At 45.3% G+C, this 19944-nt stretch overlaps 1 protein-coding gene across 2 annotated transcripts in view; it reads right to left on the reverse strand.

Moving 5' to 3' along the window:
* Positions 1-551: 551 nt before the first annotated feature.
* The window catches only part of XDH (xanthine dehydrogenase), a 63073-nt gene continuing 43680 nt past the window's right edge, over positions 552-19944 (reverse strand). Inside the window, exons 24-36 of one of the 2 annotated variants that reach the window (XM_007470884.1) lie at positions 19511-19597; positions 14171-14362; positions 13847-13992; positions 12973-13054; positions 12375-12470; positions 11607-11735; positions 10944-11018; positions 8585-8637; positions 6617-6731; positions 5893-5958; positions 4255-4443; positions 2773-2949; positions 552-1156 (exon numbers count right to left, since the gene is read on the reverse strand). In XM_007470884.1, the coding sequence (XP_007470946.1) occupies positions 1106-1156; positions 2773-2949; positions 4255-4443; positions 5893-5958; positions 6617-6731; positions 8585-8637; positions 10944-11018; positions 11607-11735; positions 12375-12470; positions 12973-13054; positions 13847-13992; positions 14171-14362; positions 19511-19597 (1458 nt within the window). In that variant the 3' untranslated portion in view covers positions 552-1105. The remainder of the gene's footprint in view (positions 1157-2772; positions 2950-4254; positions 4444-5892; positions 5959-6616; positions 6732-8584; positions 8638-10943; positions 11019-11606; positions 11736-12374; positions 12471-12972; positions 13055-13846; positions 13993-14170; positions 14363-19510; positions 19598-19944) is intronic. The other variant, XM_007470883.1, reaches the window with a different exon arrangement.

Consider the following 19944-nt stretch of genomic DNA (forward strand, 5'->3'; position numbering starts at 1 on the left):
GAAATCACCCGTCAGAACAAGCAGAGGGGATGCCTGCCTTTCTCCTATTCTCTTTTCCAACCTCAGACACTTGGGGGGATTTAAGTCAAGTTCATGAAGCCCAGATAGCACATCACAGTAAGGGAACCAAGTCTCTGAGCGCTGCAGTTCCCTTATGTAAGTGGAGTTTTTAGGTCATATATTTATAGACGTTTAGATCCAGAGAAGACCTTAAGAGATTACTCCAGTCCAATCCTTTCATTTTGCAGTAAAATGAAGCACAGAAAAGGGAAGTGACAGCCTAAGGTCACAAAGATAATTAGAGACATGGCTGGGATGAGAACCCAGGCTCCTTGACTGTTTTTTCTCTGGCCTATCTTGATTCCAGTAGCCTCATTTGTAGATGGGAACTACTGGCTTCAGTTGAAGATTTTTAAACCTGATCTTTTTTTAATGCACAAAGAGGAAGACGCTAATGCATTGCAGGTACTCAATAACTGGGTTTGTTGGCTTTTGGTGTTATAGAATAATCTTACTTTATGCAGCTTAAGAAGATTAAATCCAATTAACCTTGAATTTGTTTCATTCTTTATTCTCTCCAGTGAAGTGCTTAGAGGTTTGAATCTCACCCCACTGTCCCATTGCAAATCTGAGTGTGGATATGAGGTTATAATATGATGCTCATTGGTTTGAAGGAAAAGCTTTCTGAGGAACGCACACAGATTTAGAGTTACTTGGGTTTGTGCTTCTGGAGGTTTGTGGAAATCCTCTTTGAAGAACAGATGCTGTACACACTTGAGGTTATACAGGCTGTCCAGTGAGTTGGGACATAGCACAAACACTTCCTAAATCTATTTCAAATACATGATTACAACAGACATGAAATGATGCTAATTGCCTATTAGCCACTTGGGCCTAACATTTCTGAATTTGCTTATCATTGTGTTTATAAATCATATTTTTGATCAAAATCTTCCAATGCATTCAGTGTTCTTCCAAACACCATCCTGATGAATCACACCGTTGTCACCCTGCAACTTTTATAAATTCAGGTTCTGCAGGGCAAGTTCCATCTTCCATGGAATCCCCAGTGTAGGATAAGAAGACTCCAATGGGGCTTTTTTCTTCAGACCTTCAGAGACCAGGGTTTACAATTTTCTGGTACATCAGTGACACACTAGGAAGGAACAATAGAGAACTTATTGCAGGGTCTTCACATAGCTCAGGACACCAGTGCCAACCACCATTCCAAGACCAGACACCACTCTGCAGTCCCAGCTGTTGGGAGTGCCCCCAGGGCAGGACCCCTTAATTTCCTAGTCATTCGTTTATTTTTATTAAGCACGTTCCATGTGGTAAGCACTGTGGCAGGCTCTGGAGATCCAGGGATGACCAAATACAGAAGTGGTCCTTTGTCATGTGACACAGTCCTTCAAAAGCACACTTGGCTCATGGATCAGCTGCTCATGCAAATTCATTGCAGGGATTTAAAATCACCTGGGTGTTGTAGCATCACAAAGGGGCTTAGGTTAGAAACTTTGCTTTAGGTCTAGGGCCTCAGAGGAGGGGCTTATCAAATCATTGAGTTCTGCATCAGATGGTTTACAAGGAGCTAACTTTGCAATCTGTGTGCGCTTACTGGGAGCCATGCAGCACCTCTGCCCTCTGAGGATGGGGTTTGGGTAACTGTCAGCACTGGGGCCACAGTGGGAAGGTTCTGGGCTATGGGAAGGTTGCAGCACAGGTGTGGGCATCTCACTGCCTGGGAGCCCTGCGCATGGGCTGTGTGGTCCTCACCCTGAAGCTAAATCTACTGGAAAACCTAAAGGGCAGCCTGCCTGGGGACCCATCTGCCTTCCTCACCCTCAGTACTGATGGCGGATTGGCCTGCCCCCAGGGCTTCTCCTGTACCCTTCCCATCCCCGGAACTCTGGGTTCATGAGTACCCACTTCATCTTGAAACCCAAAAGGCCTATCAAATTTCCTATCAAATATCCAAGAGGAAATCCAACTTGGGTACCAGGACGAATCCAGTTCCGCTAACTCAATAGAGGCTGCAAAGGCAATTGGAGAGTCCTGTGTATGTAGGGCCCACTTCAGCCCAACTCAGAGACTGGGCTGCTTCTGAGGCTCCAACAGTGGATGAAACTGTCCTGGCACGGTCTCCTTTTGCCAGGCATTGTCTCCACAAGTATCACATAGGGGCTTCCCCAAAATGATTCCAGTGACTGTCGAGTTCACTGCTACACACGCCTCCAAGGTAGTGACCGATCACCACATAGTGCAATCATCTGGTTTCCTAAAAGGCTGCAAATTCTTCAAGGGCACTTATGTGTCCCCAGTATCAGCAGGGCACAGGGTAATCACAGAACAAATGTGGTCCATCGCATTCATTCATTAATTCTTCTTTTTCTCTCCATTTCCTTAGTACCTCACACAGTGTGTTTAACAAAGAAGGGTCTCAAAAATGCCAGTGGTGGACACAAAAGATTAGGCTCTTCTGGAGTTTTACCCATCACCCTCATCTTTATGGAAAACAATGAAATCTGTGGGTGATAAATGTGCATCAAACAGCCCTCCTTCCTCTCAGGAGGCCTAGCTGCAAGCTGCAGCTTTAAGGGGTTTCTTGTTATTTTCCTGCATGTTGGAGGAGGTACCTCAACTGCATAGCAGAGGGCGGGCGTGGACCCAAGGCTTCCCAGTTGAGAGAGAGCCTACTGTCTCACCCCTCTCTCTGCAACAGAACCTTCCCCAGCCTATGCCCCACCTCCCCAGACTGAGGGGGCATCATACCAGGGTGGTGAACTTGTCCACGCAGGCATTACGGATCTTCTCCGGGGTGGCGGGGCTATCTAGCCGGAAAAGCTCCTTCGTGTTATTATCTGTGTGCTGAGCCCGAGCTGCACGGATGGCATCCTTGATGGCGAAGAAGATGGAGGCGCCCAGAAAGAGGGGCGGCTCCCCAACAGCCTGAGTGGACAGAGCAGAGTGTAGGCGGGGAGTCAGGGGAGGGCCCAGCTTCCACATCTGCAGGGCTGAGGATGCCGGGGAGCCCAGCCAGCACTAGTGGCTACATCGAGCAAGACAGGAGGAACGGTCAAAATTAATCAGAGGCTGAGAACAATCAGTGCAGTAAATGACTCAACCTTGTGGGTATATTTCTTTTAACTCTTACTATGTGATTTTCTCTGATGACACCGTGCAAATACGATGGACCGTTGAAAGTTATATTAAGTAACTATATTTTACAGACAAAAAAAAGTCTGACCCTTTCCTCACAGCAATAAGCCTAGGGGAATAATCCACCTGCAGCTCTGTCACCAACACTTACAGGCATCATAATTATTCTTACAATTTGCTGAAATAGAGGCATCATGACAAATAGGAATTAAACTATTTTCTAGCAGAGGTTGTTTTATCCCCCAAAGCATAGATCACAGACTGCCTGTATCAGAATCACTAGGGACACTTGCTAAAAACGCAGGTTCCAGGGCTGTACCGCAGACCCACCGAATCAAAATTTCTAAGGGTGAGCCCAGTGGAGCTGCATTTTTATCATGACCTCCAACGCCCAGTGATCTGATGTGCAGTGAAGTGTAAGAGCCAATGGTAAGGATCACAAAGTATCCCAGGCCCTCCCACAGTAAACCGTGAGATGAGCAAAGGGCTGTGTCTCATTGGTTACAAGTAATTATCTGTCTTCCTTCCTAGACCAAGGACTGTACCAATCAGCTTGATTGATTTTCAACCATTTTTTCATACTTATTCAGAGCATGGAGGAAATAGAGGATGGTTATAACCATCCAGGAGTGCTGATCAAGACTTAAGGTCTAGTGGTGGACACTGAAGGAGGTGAAAGCGTGTGCACAGAGGCGCTGCCCCATGTGCAGTGAATAGGCTGACTCTCATGAGACAACATGGGTGCTGGACCTGTGAGATCGTCTCTAAGATCAAGCATCGGGGATGCACACCTGAGACGGGGGTGTAGGTCAGGACTCCACCTACAGGACTGAACTAAGGAATCCCTCTGAGTGTACCCACAAGAGCTGGCTTGGACCACACAGAGGTGGTGTCATCCTTGACCCAGTTCCCTATGTTCCCAGGCAGGACTGCCCACCCCTCCATCGTCCTCACCAAGGCTCGTGTCAGGTTCTCCTCTCTCTTCCACACGAGCCCCCCACAGAACCACACGGCGGGTGGCTGGAGCGCCTCTTCACCACCCGTGGTTTCCCACAGTGTAGACTGGAAGGTAGCACAGACCCAGGGCAACAGTACCTTGGATGCATAGATGGCCTTCTTGTTGGGACAGTCACGGAGCAGGGACACTCTGAACTCAGTGGGGATACTGCCAAATGCAGGGATCTTGTAGGTGCTGGGGCCACGGGTGTGCAGGCTCCCCTCAGGGGAGTAGTGTAGCTCCTCCAGGGTGAAGAGGCCCAGGCCCTGGACAAATGCCCCTTCCACCTGCAGGGCAGACAGAGACCGTGACTACCCTGCCTTCCCGCCCCCCTCACCAAAAGACAGGTGTTGCTTCCCACCGCGGGCACCAAGCCCCACCTGCAGTAGAGCCTGGAAAGAAGCTGAAAACAGCCCCCCACTGCTTCCCTGGCTCCCGCCCCAGCCCAGGATAACTGATCGGGGCCTTTGCCAGACATCAGTGTAGGCAGAGCAAAGGCACTGACGTTGAAATCAGTTTCAGAACTTGTCGGCCATTCCAGGAGGGACACGCAGCTGTAGGCGTAATTTCCCATTAGAACTTGCCGCAGGGCAGATGGAGATGTTCCTTCCACGTTGCCAGGGGAGAAATGGCGACCCCGAGCTGAGAAGCAAGCTCGTGGGCTGATGGTGGCTGAGTGTGCCGCAGGGGCCCACGCCCCTCCTCTGTGCTGAGTGGGACCACGTGCTTTGGGGCAGCCCCACAAGAGAGGAGGACTTTCCTGGATAGTAGAATTGAGGCTTTTTGAACTCCCAGCCCTGCCTGCCCTCTGGGAGAAGAGCGCCTCTGCTGTAGCTTACAGATCTCTTAACGGGCACTGCCATGCTCGGCTGGCCCACACGTCTGCTCTCCCAGCCTCACTGCTCAGAATCGTGATATGTGGCACCATCGTAGCTAAACAAGTGTGTTTGGGGGAGACCAGGTGCTGAGCATCTGTGTCTGCCGTGCTGAGCCCTGCGCCTGCCTGTAGCAGGGGTTCCTCACCACAATTGTTCAGGGAGTTAATAAACAGATTTATGACTAAGTTTCTCTATACTCAGTAACTGTCCAGTTTTGAGAAACAATGAACATTTTCTGCCAGATGTTCAATACCTCAGTTCTTGATTCCTCCCTCTGTCTTTTTCTGTTCTGCTGCTCTGCTTAATACTCTCATATTTTCCAAAAGTGATTTTCTTCCAGCCACCCCTTTATTCCTCTTGCTGGAACCCATGTCTTTTGCTCCCAGGACCCTCCACCACCCCGCGCCTGGTAGCATTTACTTCCTAGGGTACAACAGCTGTCCTCGGTGGAAGAGGAATGAGGAGGGAGAAGATGCCTCTGACCTGAGACCCCACGACCTGCACATTGATCCCAAACTCAATCTCCACTCCCCCGTGCTCCCGCTCAGACTATGCATGTGCGTGCGTGTGTGTGCATGTATGCGTGCATTTGAGTGTGTGCACACCCAGTGTTCCCACCACCCATCATCTTGTTTTCTGATGTATGAGTGCCCTTTCCAAGTTTAAGCACGTGGATTTGTCTGAGAGTTGGGTGAGCTCTCATCTACCTAAACCCCACTCAGGGAGACTCACTTGGTACCACACTCAGACCTGCTTAAAAATGACAGTGGACAAGATGCTGTGGCTGGGGACCCTAGGAGGTGGTGGGACACATCAGTGGCCAAGTCTGTCACCACTCTGACGCCCCAGGAGTCTTACCTGTCCAATGTCGATGGCAGGGTTCAGACTGGAGCCAACATCCATGACGATGTCTGTGCGGAGGTTCTAGTGCAGACAGCAAAATAAAAGCAGTTTGAAAAGAAAGGGATGTGTGGAATGATAGAGGGGTCTTGGTGACCCTTAGGTTATTAAGTGCCAACCTGAGTAGTACTTTCACAAGCAGAGCACTCCAGGCACACTGAGGCAGGAGTTTGAGTAGGAAGGGCAGGTCCCCAGGTTCCTGAGGCTTTGAACCTGTCTGTGTCTGGGTCGACCATGTAAGGAAGGGGTTCACAAATTACATTCCACAGGCTGAACCCAGCCTGTCTCCTGGTTTTCTACGGCCTGTGAGCTAAAAATGGTTTTCACATTTTTAAATGAGTGACCAAAATAAAAAGAATATGTTGTGACACGTGAAAACTGTACAAAATTCACATTCAGTGTGCATAAATTACATTTTATGGGAACACATCCATGAGCATCTGTTTACACATGTTCATGTCTGTTTTCACACTACAAGACAGAGTTAAATAATTGAGGCAGAGTCTCTGTGGCCCAGAAAACCTAAAATATTTACTCTCTGGTCCTTTATAGGAAGTTTGCCAAGGCATGATTTAACACATTATTTTCCCAACCAGGAAGTTCATTCCTATCAGCTCTTTGTATTGCAATTTCAGACGTTTCTCTGTTTCCCTTTAGTACTAAAGTTTTGCAGACTTCTTACCTTATGATCCCCTGTTAAGCAGTCAATCTCCACTTCAGAGCAAGCCACCCCATAGGTGAAATAGTGGAAAGCATTCCCTGAGTTCGTCTCAAAGCTGTAGCCAAGGTTGGGTGTCCTGGGGGAGAAAAGAGAAAACACTGCACATGTATTAAGAGGAACATGCCCCCCACTCATACACACACAGAGAGCTTGTCCCCTAAGATCTTGAGACGCTAAAGGTTTTATTTTTTTATTCAGCTGTTCTTCAAAAAAGTCCATGAGTTTTGAACATTTTGAACCTGTTCATGAAACCCAGGCACTCTGGGGCGTTTTGTCCCTTGTCTCTGCTCTATTTTGCCAATGGCCTTTATATGAATCATTCTGTAGAGCTGAGCAGTGGAGGGTCCCAGCATGCTGGCCTCTACATGGTAGAAATGGAGGTGACAGACCTGCCTGAGCTCATGAAGGACACATAAGCTACACTCCAAATGATCTACTGAATAGGAATTCAAGATCTCAGAACCAAAGGTTCTTTCTGGGCCAGCTTGTGAGCTTTTCATACAAGTTCACCTGCTCATGGGGCTGCTCACCTTTCTCGAGGTGAAAGGTAATAAGATCAGTACCTCGTGCCAACTTGGGTGCCTCTTAACACAACCACCTTGCCTGGTATTACTCCTCATCTACTGATCCCTTCTAAGTTTCAACAAATGATTTGAGCAAAGGGTTGCTAATAAAAGCAGATGCTCTTTTATAAATATTTTTCTTTTTCAATCCTGAATATCTTAAAAGATTCCAATTTTGCATGAGTCAACATATACGAATGTGTGTGTGTGTTCTCTCTGTGTTCACTCTGTATCTGTGCTATTCTATTCACTACACAGAAATAATGATGTAAGCTGATGTGATCAGAATGTGCATGAAAACAAAACCAATACAGGGCTGAGGGAAAAGGCTTCTCCCAGGAGATCATCACCTTCTTTGACCTCTGAACTCACCATCTTCATCTGGGTGTTCCCTGATATAACCCCAGTTTTATCAACTCTAAAAATGAAATAGGAACTTATGAGAAAATTTGCATTAGTTTGTGCTTGTGTAGGTCAAATATTACATAACCCAAGGAACACTGGCAAAACATTACTTTGTCCTAAAAGTATATTATATATTATATATATATATTCATAATATATAATTTATATATATTTATATAAAAATATATAAATATATTCATATTTTATAATTTCATGAATTTTATGAATATATATTCATAAATTCACACAAGACCTTTTAAAGCAAACATTGAACTATTTTCCAAATCCACTGATCTGTGAAAGAAAAGGCACTAGTTAAATTTCCCAGAGAAAGCTAAAACATTATGGCTGACAGTAAATACGATCATATCTTTTTACAGCTTCTAAATCAGATGGACAGGGTCTCTGCTACTGAATTTTAAAGTTGCAGAAGATACGTGCTCTTTTCTAAAACTCACTTTAAGTCCACTGAATTCTGCATTTTGTAACAGGACTATGTGCTCTAAATCCTCCTCTCATTCTTTTGAAGGAAAGCCTCCTTAAAGAAATCTGACGCGTAGCACAAAGTAACACACGCTGGTAACTCGGAACACCAGACGCCTCTGGTTCTTGCAGGAGAACACTGAGGGGCGAGTGGCTGGTAATTGACCCACTATGTCAATAAATGAGGAGACAGGTTCAGAGAGAACCAGTGATTCCCCCAAGTGGAATAGTATACTTTCAGACCAGAACTAGAACAGAAGTCTTCCGATATGACAGCCCGTGGTTTTGGCGCATAGTTGGGTAAAGCCCACATATTTTAGACCATCTTTCAATTGAAGCTAGTGGGAGTCCGCGGGAGAGACATTTTGGTGAGCAGCTCTCTCCTGACCACAGGCTGACAGAGTTCAGGGCTGGAGGGCCCTGCAGAGGTTAAGATGACAACACATTGTAAGATGGGCGAGATCAGCGCCTCACTTACCTGTAAAACCCGGTAGCAGACAAGCTCACTGTACCCCGGTAGGCAGCCATGACCTGAGGAGAGGAAATGGCCATCAGGAAGGGGGAACCATGGTTTCCAGAAATGCTGGCCCAGCACTAAGCTTTCAGGAGCTCGTCTTCTTCATCTGGAAGCTGATCAACTCTTTTTCCTAGTGATTCTCACTTGCATACCTTACCTCCCCTTCTCACCGAACCCCCTGCACTAGGTCCTTGTCATCTGAAGCCTGGAGCACTTCAGTAGCCTCGTAACTGGTCTTCCTGCCTCAAGTTGCCTCCTCGCCCTGCCGTGTAGCCCAGCCAAGTCAGATGGATCATCTTAACACACCACACTAGCCATGTCACTCCCCTCCTCTAGAGCTTTCCACGTCTCCCCATTGCCTACAGAGCAATAGACCAAATGCCTGACATTCAGGACCCCAGTCTTCTCTCTGGCTTTATGTAACACACACACCGCTGCTACTCCAGCCAAAATCAACTGTTAAGTCTCTCCCAATCCTTCATGTCCCCACACGTCTGCACCTTTGTTTACATGGGTCCTCTGCTATATCTGTCCAAATCCTTTCCTTCCCTCAGCAACCAGCGCAAGCTTGCCTCTTCATCCACTTCTCCTGTAATTACTCCCTAATCTGGGCATTACAACAGCAGCTCTGTACACTGCTTATTTGATACTTAACATGTTAGCCTTGTGTTCTTACTTATACTTTCCTGTTAATAAAGCTATCCATCTCTCCATCCATTCTATCTCTTTAACTACATAATAAATTTTCCTTTCCTTCCTTCCTTTCTTCCTTCCTTCCTTCCCTCCCTCCTTCCTTCCTTCCTTTTCTTCCTTCCTTCCCTCCCTCCCTCCTTCCTTCCTTCCTTCCCTACCTCCCTCCCTCCTTCCTTCCTTCTTTCCTTCCTTCTTTCCTTCCTTCCTTCCTTCCTTCCTTCCTTCCTTCCCCTCTCTCTCTCTCTTTCTTTCAATATCCACAGCTCTAAAATTTAATTTGTTACTGATATAGTTTGCATCATGATCACTGTCAATTACCAAGCACTTTACTATATACCAAATGCTACTGAGTCCTTTACAGATACTGTCTTACTTAATATTCAGTGCAATCCTATAAGATCAGCACTTATGAAGATTATTATCTTCATTTTACAGATGAGAAAACTAAGGTTTAGAGAAAAAATTTCTCTAGGATCCTTACTATATGTGCATGATATCAAATATATACATAGATCATAGTGGTGGCAGTAATGGCTTTTTTTTTCAGTACAGTACAAACACTAAAGAGCTTTGATGCCTGTCATCTCCTGATCACACCCTTCTGATAATGGCCTTTTGGGGGTTATCTGCCTATAAGGAACACTGGACTACATGGCTGATAGTTGAGGACAAAGCCCAGGTCAATGGATTGGAAAGGCATTATTAAAAACAATTACGTTGCCTTACAAATCCACACTAAAATTCAAACTACCAAAATCAACCCACATTCCTGCGGTATCTATGAGTGTGGGCAGGGAAGCACAGGTCGTATGAGGCATAGTAAGGTGAGTGAGTCAGAGAGAAATAGCTTATTTTCTTTGACTCTACTGAGGGAGACTTGTACTATCTGTGCTGGTTCACGTGTGGTCACATTTTATGTGTTACTATTATATCCAGTCCTTTCATTCCAACATTAGGGGAAGGTGAGGTAGGGCCACCATTGCTATTTCTGCTCATGGGAGGAGCTGAGGTCTCCCACCTGAGAGACACTTCCTTGCAGCCTCCCTCTGAGGGTTTCTGACATGCAGGCTTCTGAACCAGAAATCAGAGAACTGGGCTCATTCTTATCATGAGTGCTTGTTGTGTCACTCTTAAAATCACAGAGACGATATAAACTCGTGGGCAGTATCGTTTTCCCTGGCCCCTCACAGAGCTGGGCAAGGGGAGAGGCTCCTGGGGCAGCCCTCCGAGAGATGGAGGTTTGGAGAAAACGAGGCTCATCAAGACTGCAGACAAGTGGGGTGAGGGACCAGCCCCAAGGGACCAAGACTTCTCAGTGAGGTGGAGGTAGCACTCACCCCGTCTTCTGAGGCTCAGGGTAGCTGAACCCCTAGTTCCCACAGGGCTGTCAAGATTCTGGATCAAAAATTCTCCTCAAGTGACTTCCCTCAACTATGAACACTGTAGAGAGGGGCCCAGTATGGCTGAGCACTTACTTGTCCTGTGAAAGTATAGAGAGCACCTCAACTTCTCTTTGCCTGTGTGACTAGATCCTGACCTCCTATTCCTGCCCAGGGTTGGGGACAAAGCCCTGCTCTTAACATCACTTTAATTTGCAAAAACGACACTTGAATCAGCTCGGACTTACCCAGTCTTCCCAGGAGCCACTGGGATTATTTCTCTTGAAGGGTTCCAGCCTTTTCAGGATGGTCTGGCAGGCTTCCTGAAGAACAAATGCCCCACATGGCAGACACATCAGTCCTCTGCATTCCCAGACCCAAACAAAACCCCGAGGACCTCCAAGCGATGCTGTGCCGAGTGCCACTCAGACAGCCTTGCCACCCTCTTGTGAATGTCTGAGTCCCAGGGTAGAAGCCGCTGGCTCTTGCTTGGAGAGCACTTCCTGACCCAGTCCTGAGGCTGACAGAGGGGGAGATGTTGAGGGATCCCTAAGAAGGTGCCTTCTCCCGTCAAACGCCTTTGTTTGATGACATCAGACAAAGCACGTGGTCTGACCTGGCTGACCCCACAATCGAATTTCAATTTCGCTCCATTGTCTTGTGTCCTCCCAGAATCCTTTCCTTTCCCTCCAGCTGCCCTTGCCCTCCCACGTTCACCCTTCCTGGCCTTGATGGAAGTGGTTGTGGTTCTTGAGCCCCTCTTTTAGCTTGGTGTCCCCTGGAGAAGAGAGCCAGAGGCATGGCCACAGCCACGAGCCTGCAAGGAGCCATTTCAGCCCCCAGCCCGGGGACTCTCCAGGCTCCCTGTCTTGGGCTGGCCCTCAGCACGGTGGCCCCTGAAGGCTCCTTACATAGACGGCCTGTCCGTAGATGTCGGTGCTGACAGAGGCAGCCGTGGGAGAGGTGTTAGGCACAGTGTTAGTACTTGTTTCGCTGATATAGATCTTAGAGGTGGGGATCTTCAGAGCTCTGCTGGCCACCTGCGAACAGAGAGGACGTCACCCCCTAGGGAAGGGCTTGGCTACCTTCTCCCCAAGATGGGATTCAGATTCACTGTTACAGGAAAGAAAATCATTTCGTAAACCATAATTCTACTGAGACTCGGATGTTCTCACATCTGTCTGAATCTGAAGCAGCACTTTATGGAGTGGTTTGGTTGGATTAAAAAAAAGTCATAAATGTAATGGTGATTAGCAATGCCTTTTTAAACTAACCCTGGCTTTAAAAAAAATCCAGTTTGGCCAGTACCCACAAGCCAAGCAGGTATGCCAACTCTAATTCAGCGCCCCTGGGAGGAGTCCCGTGTGCGTGAGGGTAGCCAGCTACCTTAATACACATAACACACACACCTTACACACAGTCACAGAGCCCTAGAGTGCTGGTGATGGAAGTGGCCTGAATCATCACCTGGCCAACCCCTTTGCACAGATGGGGAAACTGAGGCCAAGAGGAGGAGCAGACTTGCCCAGGGTCACATGTAAATGAGCAGCAGGGCTAGGGCCAGAGCCTAGGCCTGCCTCTGCTTCTGGTATGTGGCACTGCTCTCTTTTTCACAGCATCTTCCCTCACGCAGACACCACAGTGCTGGGGCGGATGCCCATGGTCTCCAGACTGCTCACCTGGACCATCTTGGTGTGAAGGCCTTGGCCCATCTCTGTGCCCCCGTGGCTCACCAGCACAGAGCCATCTGTGTACACATGGATCAGGGCTCCTGCCTAAGGGAAGAGGACGATACCAAACAGAAAATTTAGCAAATCCTAACTCAGTTTAAGGCCTGGGACCAAAAGTACTGGAGCCCAGGAAAAAGAAAACCAGCAGTAGAAATTTGGATAGAAACCTCAGACAGAAAAATCAAAGCAGTATAAATCTCATGATCTAATTATATAGTCTTTCAGTAGTTTGCAAAACTACTTTATTTTTTTCATATCTCTCTGTCACCTATCCTAAGAGGGAGGGAGGTCTTTGTCCTGATTTTCCTGACAAAGAAATGGGATCAGAAGGGCAGAACGGATGTCCATAGTCCTATAGGCAGGAAGATAAGAACTAGACATTGGCCCCAGATCAAATAGGTATGTGCAAGTTCAACTTTCACTTAAACAGCAAAGAGTTCCTCTGTTCAGCTCTGTTCCCATGACAATGGGCTTTCCCTTGCAACACTGAGAGCAGAGGGGGAAATGGGGCCCCAGTGCAGTGGGCAAAATTATATAAAGCAATTACCTGATTCAGAAAAGGAACTGTGAAGCTTATTCCAAATTTGGTAGGAATTATGCACAATCCTCTCTTTTTCCAGCAATTCTCCCTGGAGGGAAGGAAAAAAAAAAAATTCTTATAGCAACTTCTCCACTATATTCATGTCAGATTGAACATATTTTATGTCAATATCTTTGTAAAATTGGAACAAAGCATCCTTGGAATTGCTCAGTTAGTCTCTGTCATAACTGAGTTGTGTTTCAATTGTGTAGACAAAATGAGAACAGCGGAAATTTGGGTTCTAGATCCTCCAGTGGAGCTGAAACAGGGTCCACCCTTGAAAGTCTTGAGTGGGATTAGGATTGGGTCAGAGTTGCTCTGGTGATCTTGGACTCTACTTGCCCCAGGGAGGAACTGTGGCTCGCTGATGATAATGATAATACTTTCTTTGTGCTGTATATTTGGTTATCCAAGTGACTCTGTCAGAAAGACAGAGCCAGCACAATTATCCCCACTCTACAGATGATGAAACTGAGACCCAAGGAGATGGAGTGACTGCCAAGGTCACATTTATAGATTAGTGTCAGAGGCAGGCACATAACGTGGTGTTTTTAGTCCCAGGCCGGTGTTCTCTAGAACACTGTCTGCCCAGAAGGCAGACAAACATATAAAGATGGACCACACTGATGTGCTATGACACTGAGCGCTGTGAGCCCCGAGCCCCAGGGCTGAAGACCATTTCAGGATCTTAAAGAGATGGCTGTGAATGAGTTAGCAAACACAGCAGCCTCCTAAGTTACCTATTAAGTTATTATTCTTATTTTGAGTTCAGCAAGAAGGATATAGAATCTGAAACCCAGAGAGCCCCAGAACGTCAGGCTCTTCCCCTCCTGGTGCTTACTTGTTGAACTTGTCAACCTCACTCTTCCGGGCGTGATACTGAGAGCTCTTCAGGCATTCATCCCAGCACCTGGGCAAGTTGAAACCCTCAAGCCTCTGGTTGAAGTGTGTCAGGTCCCCTTCTCTGTACAGGTTCTTCCTCCGTACCTTCCCAAGGAAAGAGACACTGAGGCCTGGTCGGTGGCAAGAGACCAGGGGGGGATAACTGGAAGTGGAGTTTCCCGCCCCTCACCAGCGCCTGCCCATCCTCTACCCTCACGGGAGATGTCCAAGATACAAACCAGGCTAACCTCCTCTGACTTGTGCCCCCAGATTCCCCGCTTACTTCCTCTGCAGGCAGCCCACAGGTCACTGCGACGTCACTCATCCAGTGCTCGGCAATGAACAATGCCTGGGGCCCCCCAAAGCCCCGGAAGGCCGTGTTGGAGGGCAGGTTGGTCTTGCACAGCCGCCCGGTGCCCCGGACATTGGGGATTTTATAGCTGTTGTCCATGTGGAGTAGAGCTCGTTCCATTATCTGAAGCAGAAGAAGCCAAAATGGGAGAGAACGATGCATGGATTTCATTGGCTCCTCCGAAAAGAAATTTCAAGGGCTGTGAGCATCCCCACCTCTGCCAGCCCCACAGTCAACTGCTCTTCCTCAGGCCCAAATTATTTCTTTCCTGGGGTATTGCAAACCTCCTAAGTGCACTCCTGGCCTTCTGTGTCTCCTCCTTCTAAATTATGCCTCATTCTGAAATATAAGGTCATAGCAGGTCAAGCACTTGCTTCAAAGTGGCACTTAACTATCTCCAGAGTAAAGTCTGTATATCTTTAAGCATGGAATTCAAGACACTTACTGACCTTTCCCCAATACGCTTTTTGTTTTTTTAATAAATAAATTTATTTATTTATTCATTTTGGCTACGATGGGTCTTCATTGCTGCCCACGGGCCTTCTCTAGTTGAGGCGAGCGGGGGCTACTCTTCGTTGCAGTGCATGGGCTTCTCATTGCGGTGGCTTCTCTTTTTGCGGAGCATGGGCTCTAGGCACGTGGGCTTCAGTAGCTGTGGCATGCGGGCTCAGTAGTTGTGGCTCTCGGGCTCTAGAGCGCAGGCTCAGTAGTTGGGGTGCACGGGTTTAGTTGCTCCCCAGCATGTGGGATTTTCCCAGACCAGGGCTTGAACCCACGTCCCCTGCGTTGGCAGGCGGATTCTTAACCACTGCGCTACCAGGGAAGTCCCCCCAATATACTTTTGATCCTCTTTTCTGACTCCATGTTACTCTCACCCGTAAGGCCCCTCCCCACCATATCCACCTGCTAAAATCCCCATTCAGCTCCCACACGGAGGAGCCCCTCCCAGATATTCTAGTTGGAACTGATCACTTGCCTCTTTTAAAAAATTGGTGACTTTATTCTCATTAAACTTGTACTGCAAATAGTTTAAAGAATCAAATACTTCCACAAGCCATGTTATGCAAAACAGCAGCTGCCTCCACTTTCTTCCTTCCACTCCCCAGAAGCAGCCACTTATTCTTTGTCAGCTATTTACATTGTCTTCCACATCTCTAAATAATGTGTTTATATTGCCACTTCTTGACTTGCTCAGTTTTAGACTTTTTATCCTGTTTTCCCGTCGTGGAAAAGGAGGATTTAGTTCCCACCCAACCCCCTTTCTCTACATATACACCAGCTTCCTATCTCGCCTCGTCCTTGTGTAGTTATACTTTCTTCTCATCAACCGTCCATTTAATCATTCTGTAAACATCACTTACAGCTGAACCATGTAGTTATGCTAGGTTTACTTCTCTTTCTTGATAATATTTTCCCCCTTGGAGTTAACAATTATCTTTACTTTTTTCATTTGCTTCATTTTCTATGCACATATTACTACAAATTTGTTTTCAATGTGTTCAAACACATTTGATTTTCTATTAGTCTCATCTTTTTGAAGAAATTGTTTCTGGAGCCTTCTGGCCAACTTCAATTTCAATTGGCAGCCCCTAGGCTTCTGTTCAGCCGTCACCCAGGGGTTTTCCCCTCACATTCATCCCGAGCATTCCCTCTGCCTCTCTCCACATTGAATCTCCTGTTTCTAGATCCCATGTCTTCCCTTTTCTTAGTTTTACACCCTTATATGATTGGAGTACAACCGTCAACATCTTCCCCAAAAGTGTATATCTAAAGGTACATTTTTGAGAACTTGCATGTCTGAAATGTCTTTATTCTACTCTCACCCTTAATTCATGATTTGGCTGTATACAGAATTCTAGGTTGGCACTAAGTTTCCCATTTACCCTCAGCATTTTGAGGGCATTTTACTAGTGCATTCTAGCTCCCCAGTATTGAGAAATCCAACCAAGGCCTTTCCAACTCTTGGAATGAGTTCCGTTTTTTTTCCTCCCTGAAAATTGTAAAATCTCCTTTGTCCTCAGGTTTCTAAAATTTCACAATAATGTAAATCAGCATAAGTCTATCTTCCTTTATTGTGCTGGTTACTGGGTGGGCTCTCTTAATCTCAAAATATATGCCCATCAGTTTTGGGAAATTTCTTGAGTTATTTCTTAATAGTTTTCCTTCTCTCTCTTTCTTCTATTCTTTCTTTCTGAAACTTCTATTATTTGGATCTCCTGGACTGGTCCTCAGATTTTCTTGTATTTTCTTGCTATTTTTCCCCATTGTTTTCTCTTTTTTTAAGAGAGCACCTCAAGTTTCTTTCAGCCCTTCTGCTTTCACAGTTTTAATTCACAAGGCTTCATTTTTATTCTTAGACTGCTTCATTTTTATAGCATCCTGTTCTTTCTTTAAAGTGTGATAACTCATCTCTCTGATGAGCTAAATGGTAGCTTTTGTTTGTTTGTTTCATTTTGGCTTTAATTTACTTCCCCATTTATAGCCTCTTTCCCACAGGTTGCTTTTGGGAGTCTTTGATTTTTTTCAGTCTTAGTCACCCTAGATGATTTTTATATGTCTCAGTTCCATTTTTGCTTTCCCTTAGCACTTTGTCAATTGTACCTCATTTTATCTTTTATTATCTGTCTCCCCCACCATACTGTGACCTTCTAGAGGGCAGAAACAATGCCATATTCTTCTATATGTCATCACCCTAGGGGCTTGATAAATATTTGCTGGATTGAATTTTAACACTTGTAAAATCTTTGGGGATAAGTCCTATAACTTTTTCAACCTGATTTTCCTACAACACCAAGAAGCAAGTGTTATATTTGGTGAGACTACCAGAAATGTTTTCTTTTTTGAACAGTTTCCTACACTAGATCTGAAGTATAATGTTTCCTAATTGAGCCAATTAGAGAAGCCCTTAGCACATTCAAAGTGGGAATAATGGGGAACTTCTGCTTCTCCTGAAATGTTTGACTTCTTTTTTAACAAGAATCTTTGCATATATAACTAACATGGTTATAAAATTAAGATTTAAAAAACCTAAAAGGTAGTACCACCAAGGTAACTTAGTTAATTTTCAAAATGACAAAAATATATGTCATATGAGAAGGTTCAAAGCAGCATTATCCATAAAGCTATAGACTGGAAACAATCCAAATGTCCTTAAAGTGGTGAATGGAAAACAAAAAATGGTCTATTCATACAATGGAATATTCTTCATCAATAAAAAGGAATGAAGGAATGATCCATGCTAAAACACGGGTGAACCTCAAAAACATTATTCTGAGAGAAAAGAAGCCAGACATGAAAGACTACATAGTATATGATTCCGTTTATATTAATTGGCCACAAAAGGAAAATCTGTAAAGACAGAAAGTAGATTAGCAGTTGTCTGGGCCTGAGGGGTAGGAACAGGAGTGACTGCAAATGGACATAAGAGATAATTTTGAGGTGACTGAAGTGTTAAAAAAAAACTGGATTGCAATAATGGTTGCCTGACTCCTTAAATGTACTAAAACCGTTAAATTGTAAAACAGCTGACCCTTGAAAAATATGGTTTTAACTGTGTGGGTCCACTTATAAGCATATTTTTTCAATAAAGATATTGGAAATTATTTTAAAGATTTGCAACAATTTGAAAAATTGCACAGATGAACTGAAGAGGCTAGAGATACCAAAAAATTAAGGAAAAGGTATGACATGAATGCATAGGATATATGTAGATATTAGTCTATCCTTACATAGGTATAACGTAAGTGATCTTAAATATAAAATAATATGTTAGTTTTCTTACTGTTTTATAACTTTGCTTTCAAGGAATTACATTACTGTTCAGTATGCCCCTCTCTTGTAACTGGAGAAACTGCCTATCAGCCTATCATCACAGGGAAGTGATTTTTTTAAAATGTAACAATGTTTCCAGTACTATATTATGTCTATGACTGTAATCATATACTATATGCTATAAAAATTACTGTATGTCATAAAAATTTTATAACGATTCATTCATTAGTGTATAGGCTAGGCTATCCTGAAGCAATCGTATTGATTACACTGGGCTACCATAACGCAATCATACTGCTGCTGCTTCATTATCAATGCATGAATCACTGTATCTGTAAATAAACATGAATTTCTCTTTCACATTATCTTTTAATTGTTGATGTCTAGTGTTAGTAATTCAAATAACATCTACAGTGTTTTGTATCATATAAGATAATACTGATGTAGGTACTTACAGACAGACAGTTCCTCTTATAAACAGATTATGTAACTTTACAGTATCGATAAATATGGTACAGTACTGTATTTTCTTCTCCTTATGATTTTCTTAAGAACATTTCCTTTCCTCTAACTTGCTTTATTGTAAAAATATATATATAATACATATAACATATAAAATATGTGTTATTGGACTGCTTATATGATTGGTTGTTTCCAGTCAACAGTAGGCTATTGGTAGGTAAGTTTTGGGGGAGTCAGAAGTTATACACAGATTTTTTTTTTTTTGCGGTACGCAGGCCTCTCACTGCTGTGGCCTCTCCCATTTGCGGAGCACAGGCTCCGGACGCGCAGGCTCAGCAGCCATGGCTCACGGGCCTAGCCGCTCCGCGGCATGTGGGATCTTCCCGGACCGGGGCACGAACCCGTGTCCCCTGCATCGGCAGGCGGACTCTCAACCACTGCGCCACCAGGGAAGCCCAACACAGATTTTTGACTGTGGGGTTGGGGGGGGCGTTGTTCAAAGGTCAACCGTCCTTCAAATGGGTGAACTTTATGTTATGTAAACTATATTTCAATTAAATTATTTTTAAAAAGGTAAATCGAGTCATTATTTAAAATTCAAACATCACAGAAATGCATAATATAGAAAATGACAGTTACTACCCCCCTTAATCCCACCCAGTCACTGTTTGGAGTATGGTCTATCAGACTTTTGTCATGCATGTCATTATACACACACACACACACACACACACAAATTAGTATTACATTCACGCACTCAATGTCACCATACTATACATAAAGTTTTGTAACTAACTTTACTTGCTTGGCAAAATATCTTGCACCAGAAGGATGAGTTTCTAGTCAGATAAGTAATACGATCACTTCCATGCTTTAGAGAATAAGCAAATATGGAGAACCTGAAGGTGGGGACCAAGTAGGAGGCTATTGCAACAACAGGCAAGAATTGAGGAGGCCTATTCCCGCGTGTGCAAACATGCTGTGGGGCACACCCGTGACCTCCCAGTCACCCTGGATGCAAGGTCACGTCCTACATACACCGAGAGAGAGGTCCTGGCTGTTCCCGGCATTGCTGTAGTGATCCACCTCCAGAGCCACAATCTTCCCCGTCTTCATGAAGCCAACCTGAAAAAAAGGAGAGTGAGTTCCCAACTGTCCCCTTCCTTTGTCTGTCTCTAGCCATCTCCTCCCACTTACGCTACCTGGAGAAAACAGAAAGAATAAGACATCCCACCACAAAATAAAGTCAAACTTAAGAGATCACCAGACCTCACAGGCGAAGAAGAGAGGAACCAACATCTCCCCAGTGATGGAGCCTGGACACCCCTTCTCCCTACACTCTTCCTTCTTCCTCCCTACTCCTGGCTTCTGGTTCTACCAGCGGAAGTGAGGAGGTAGGAGAAAGATCATTGGTCATGATAGGTCAGGGAGGGGAGGGCTGGGAAGAGAAACTAGGAGAGAAACTGGAGACT

The sequence above is a fragment of the Lipotes vexillifer genome, unplaced genomic scaffold, assembly GCF_000442215.2.
Source record: "Lipotes vexillifer unplaced genomic scaffold, Lipotes_vexillifer_v1.1 scaffold717, whole genome shotgun sequence".
In the NCBI taxonomy this organism is placed as follows: Eukaryota; Metazoa; Chordata; class Mammalia; order Artiodactyla; family Lipotidae; genus Lipotes; species Lipotes vexillifer.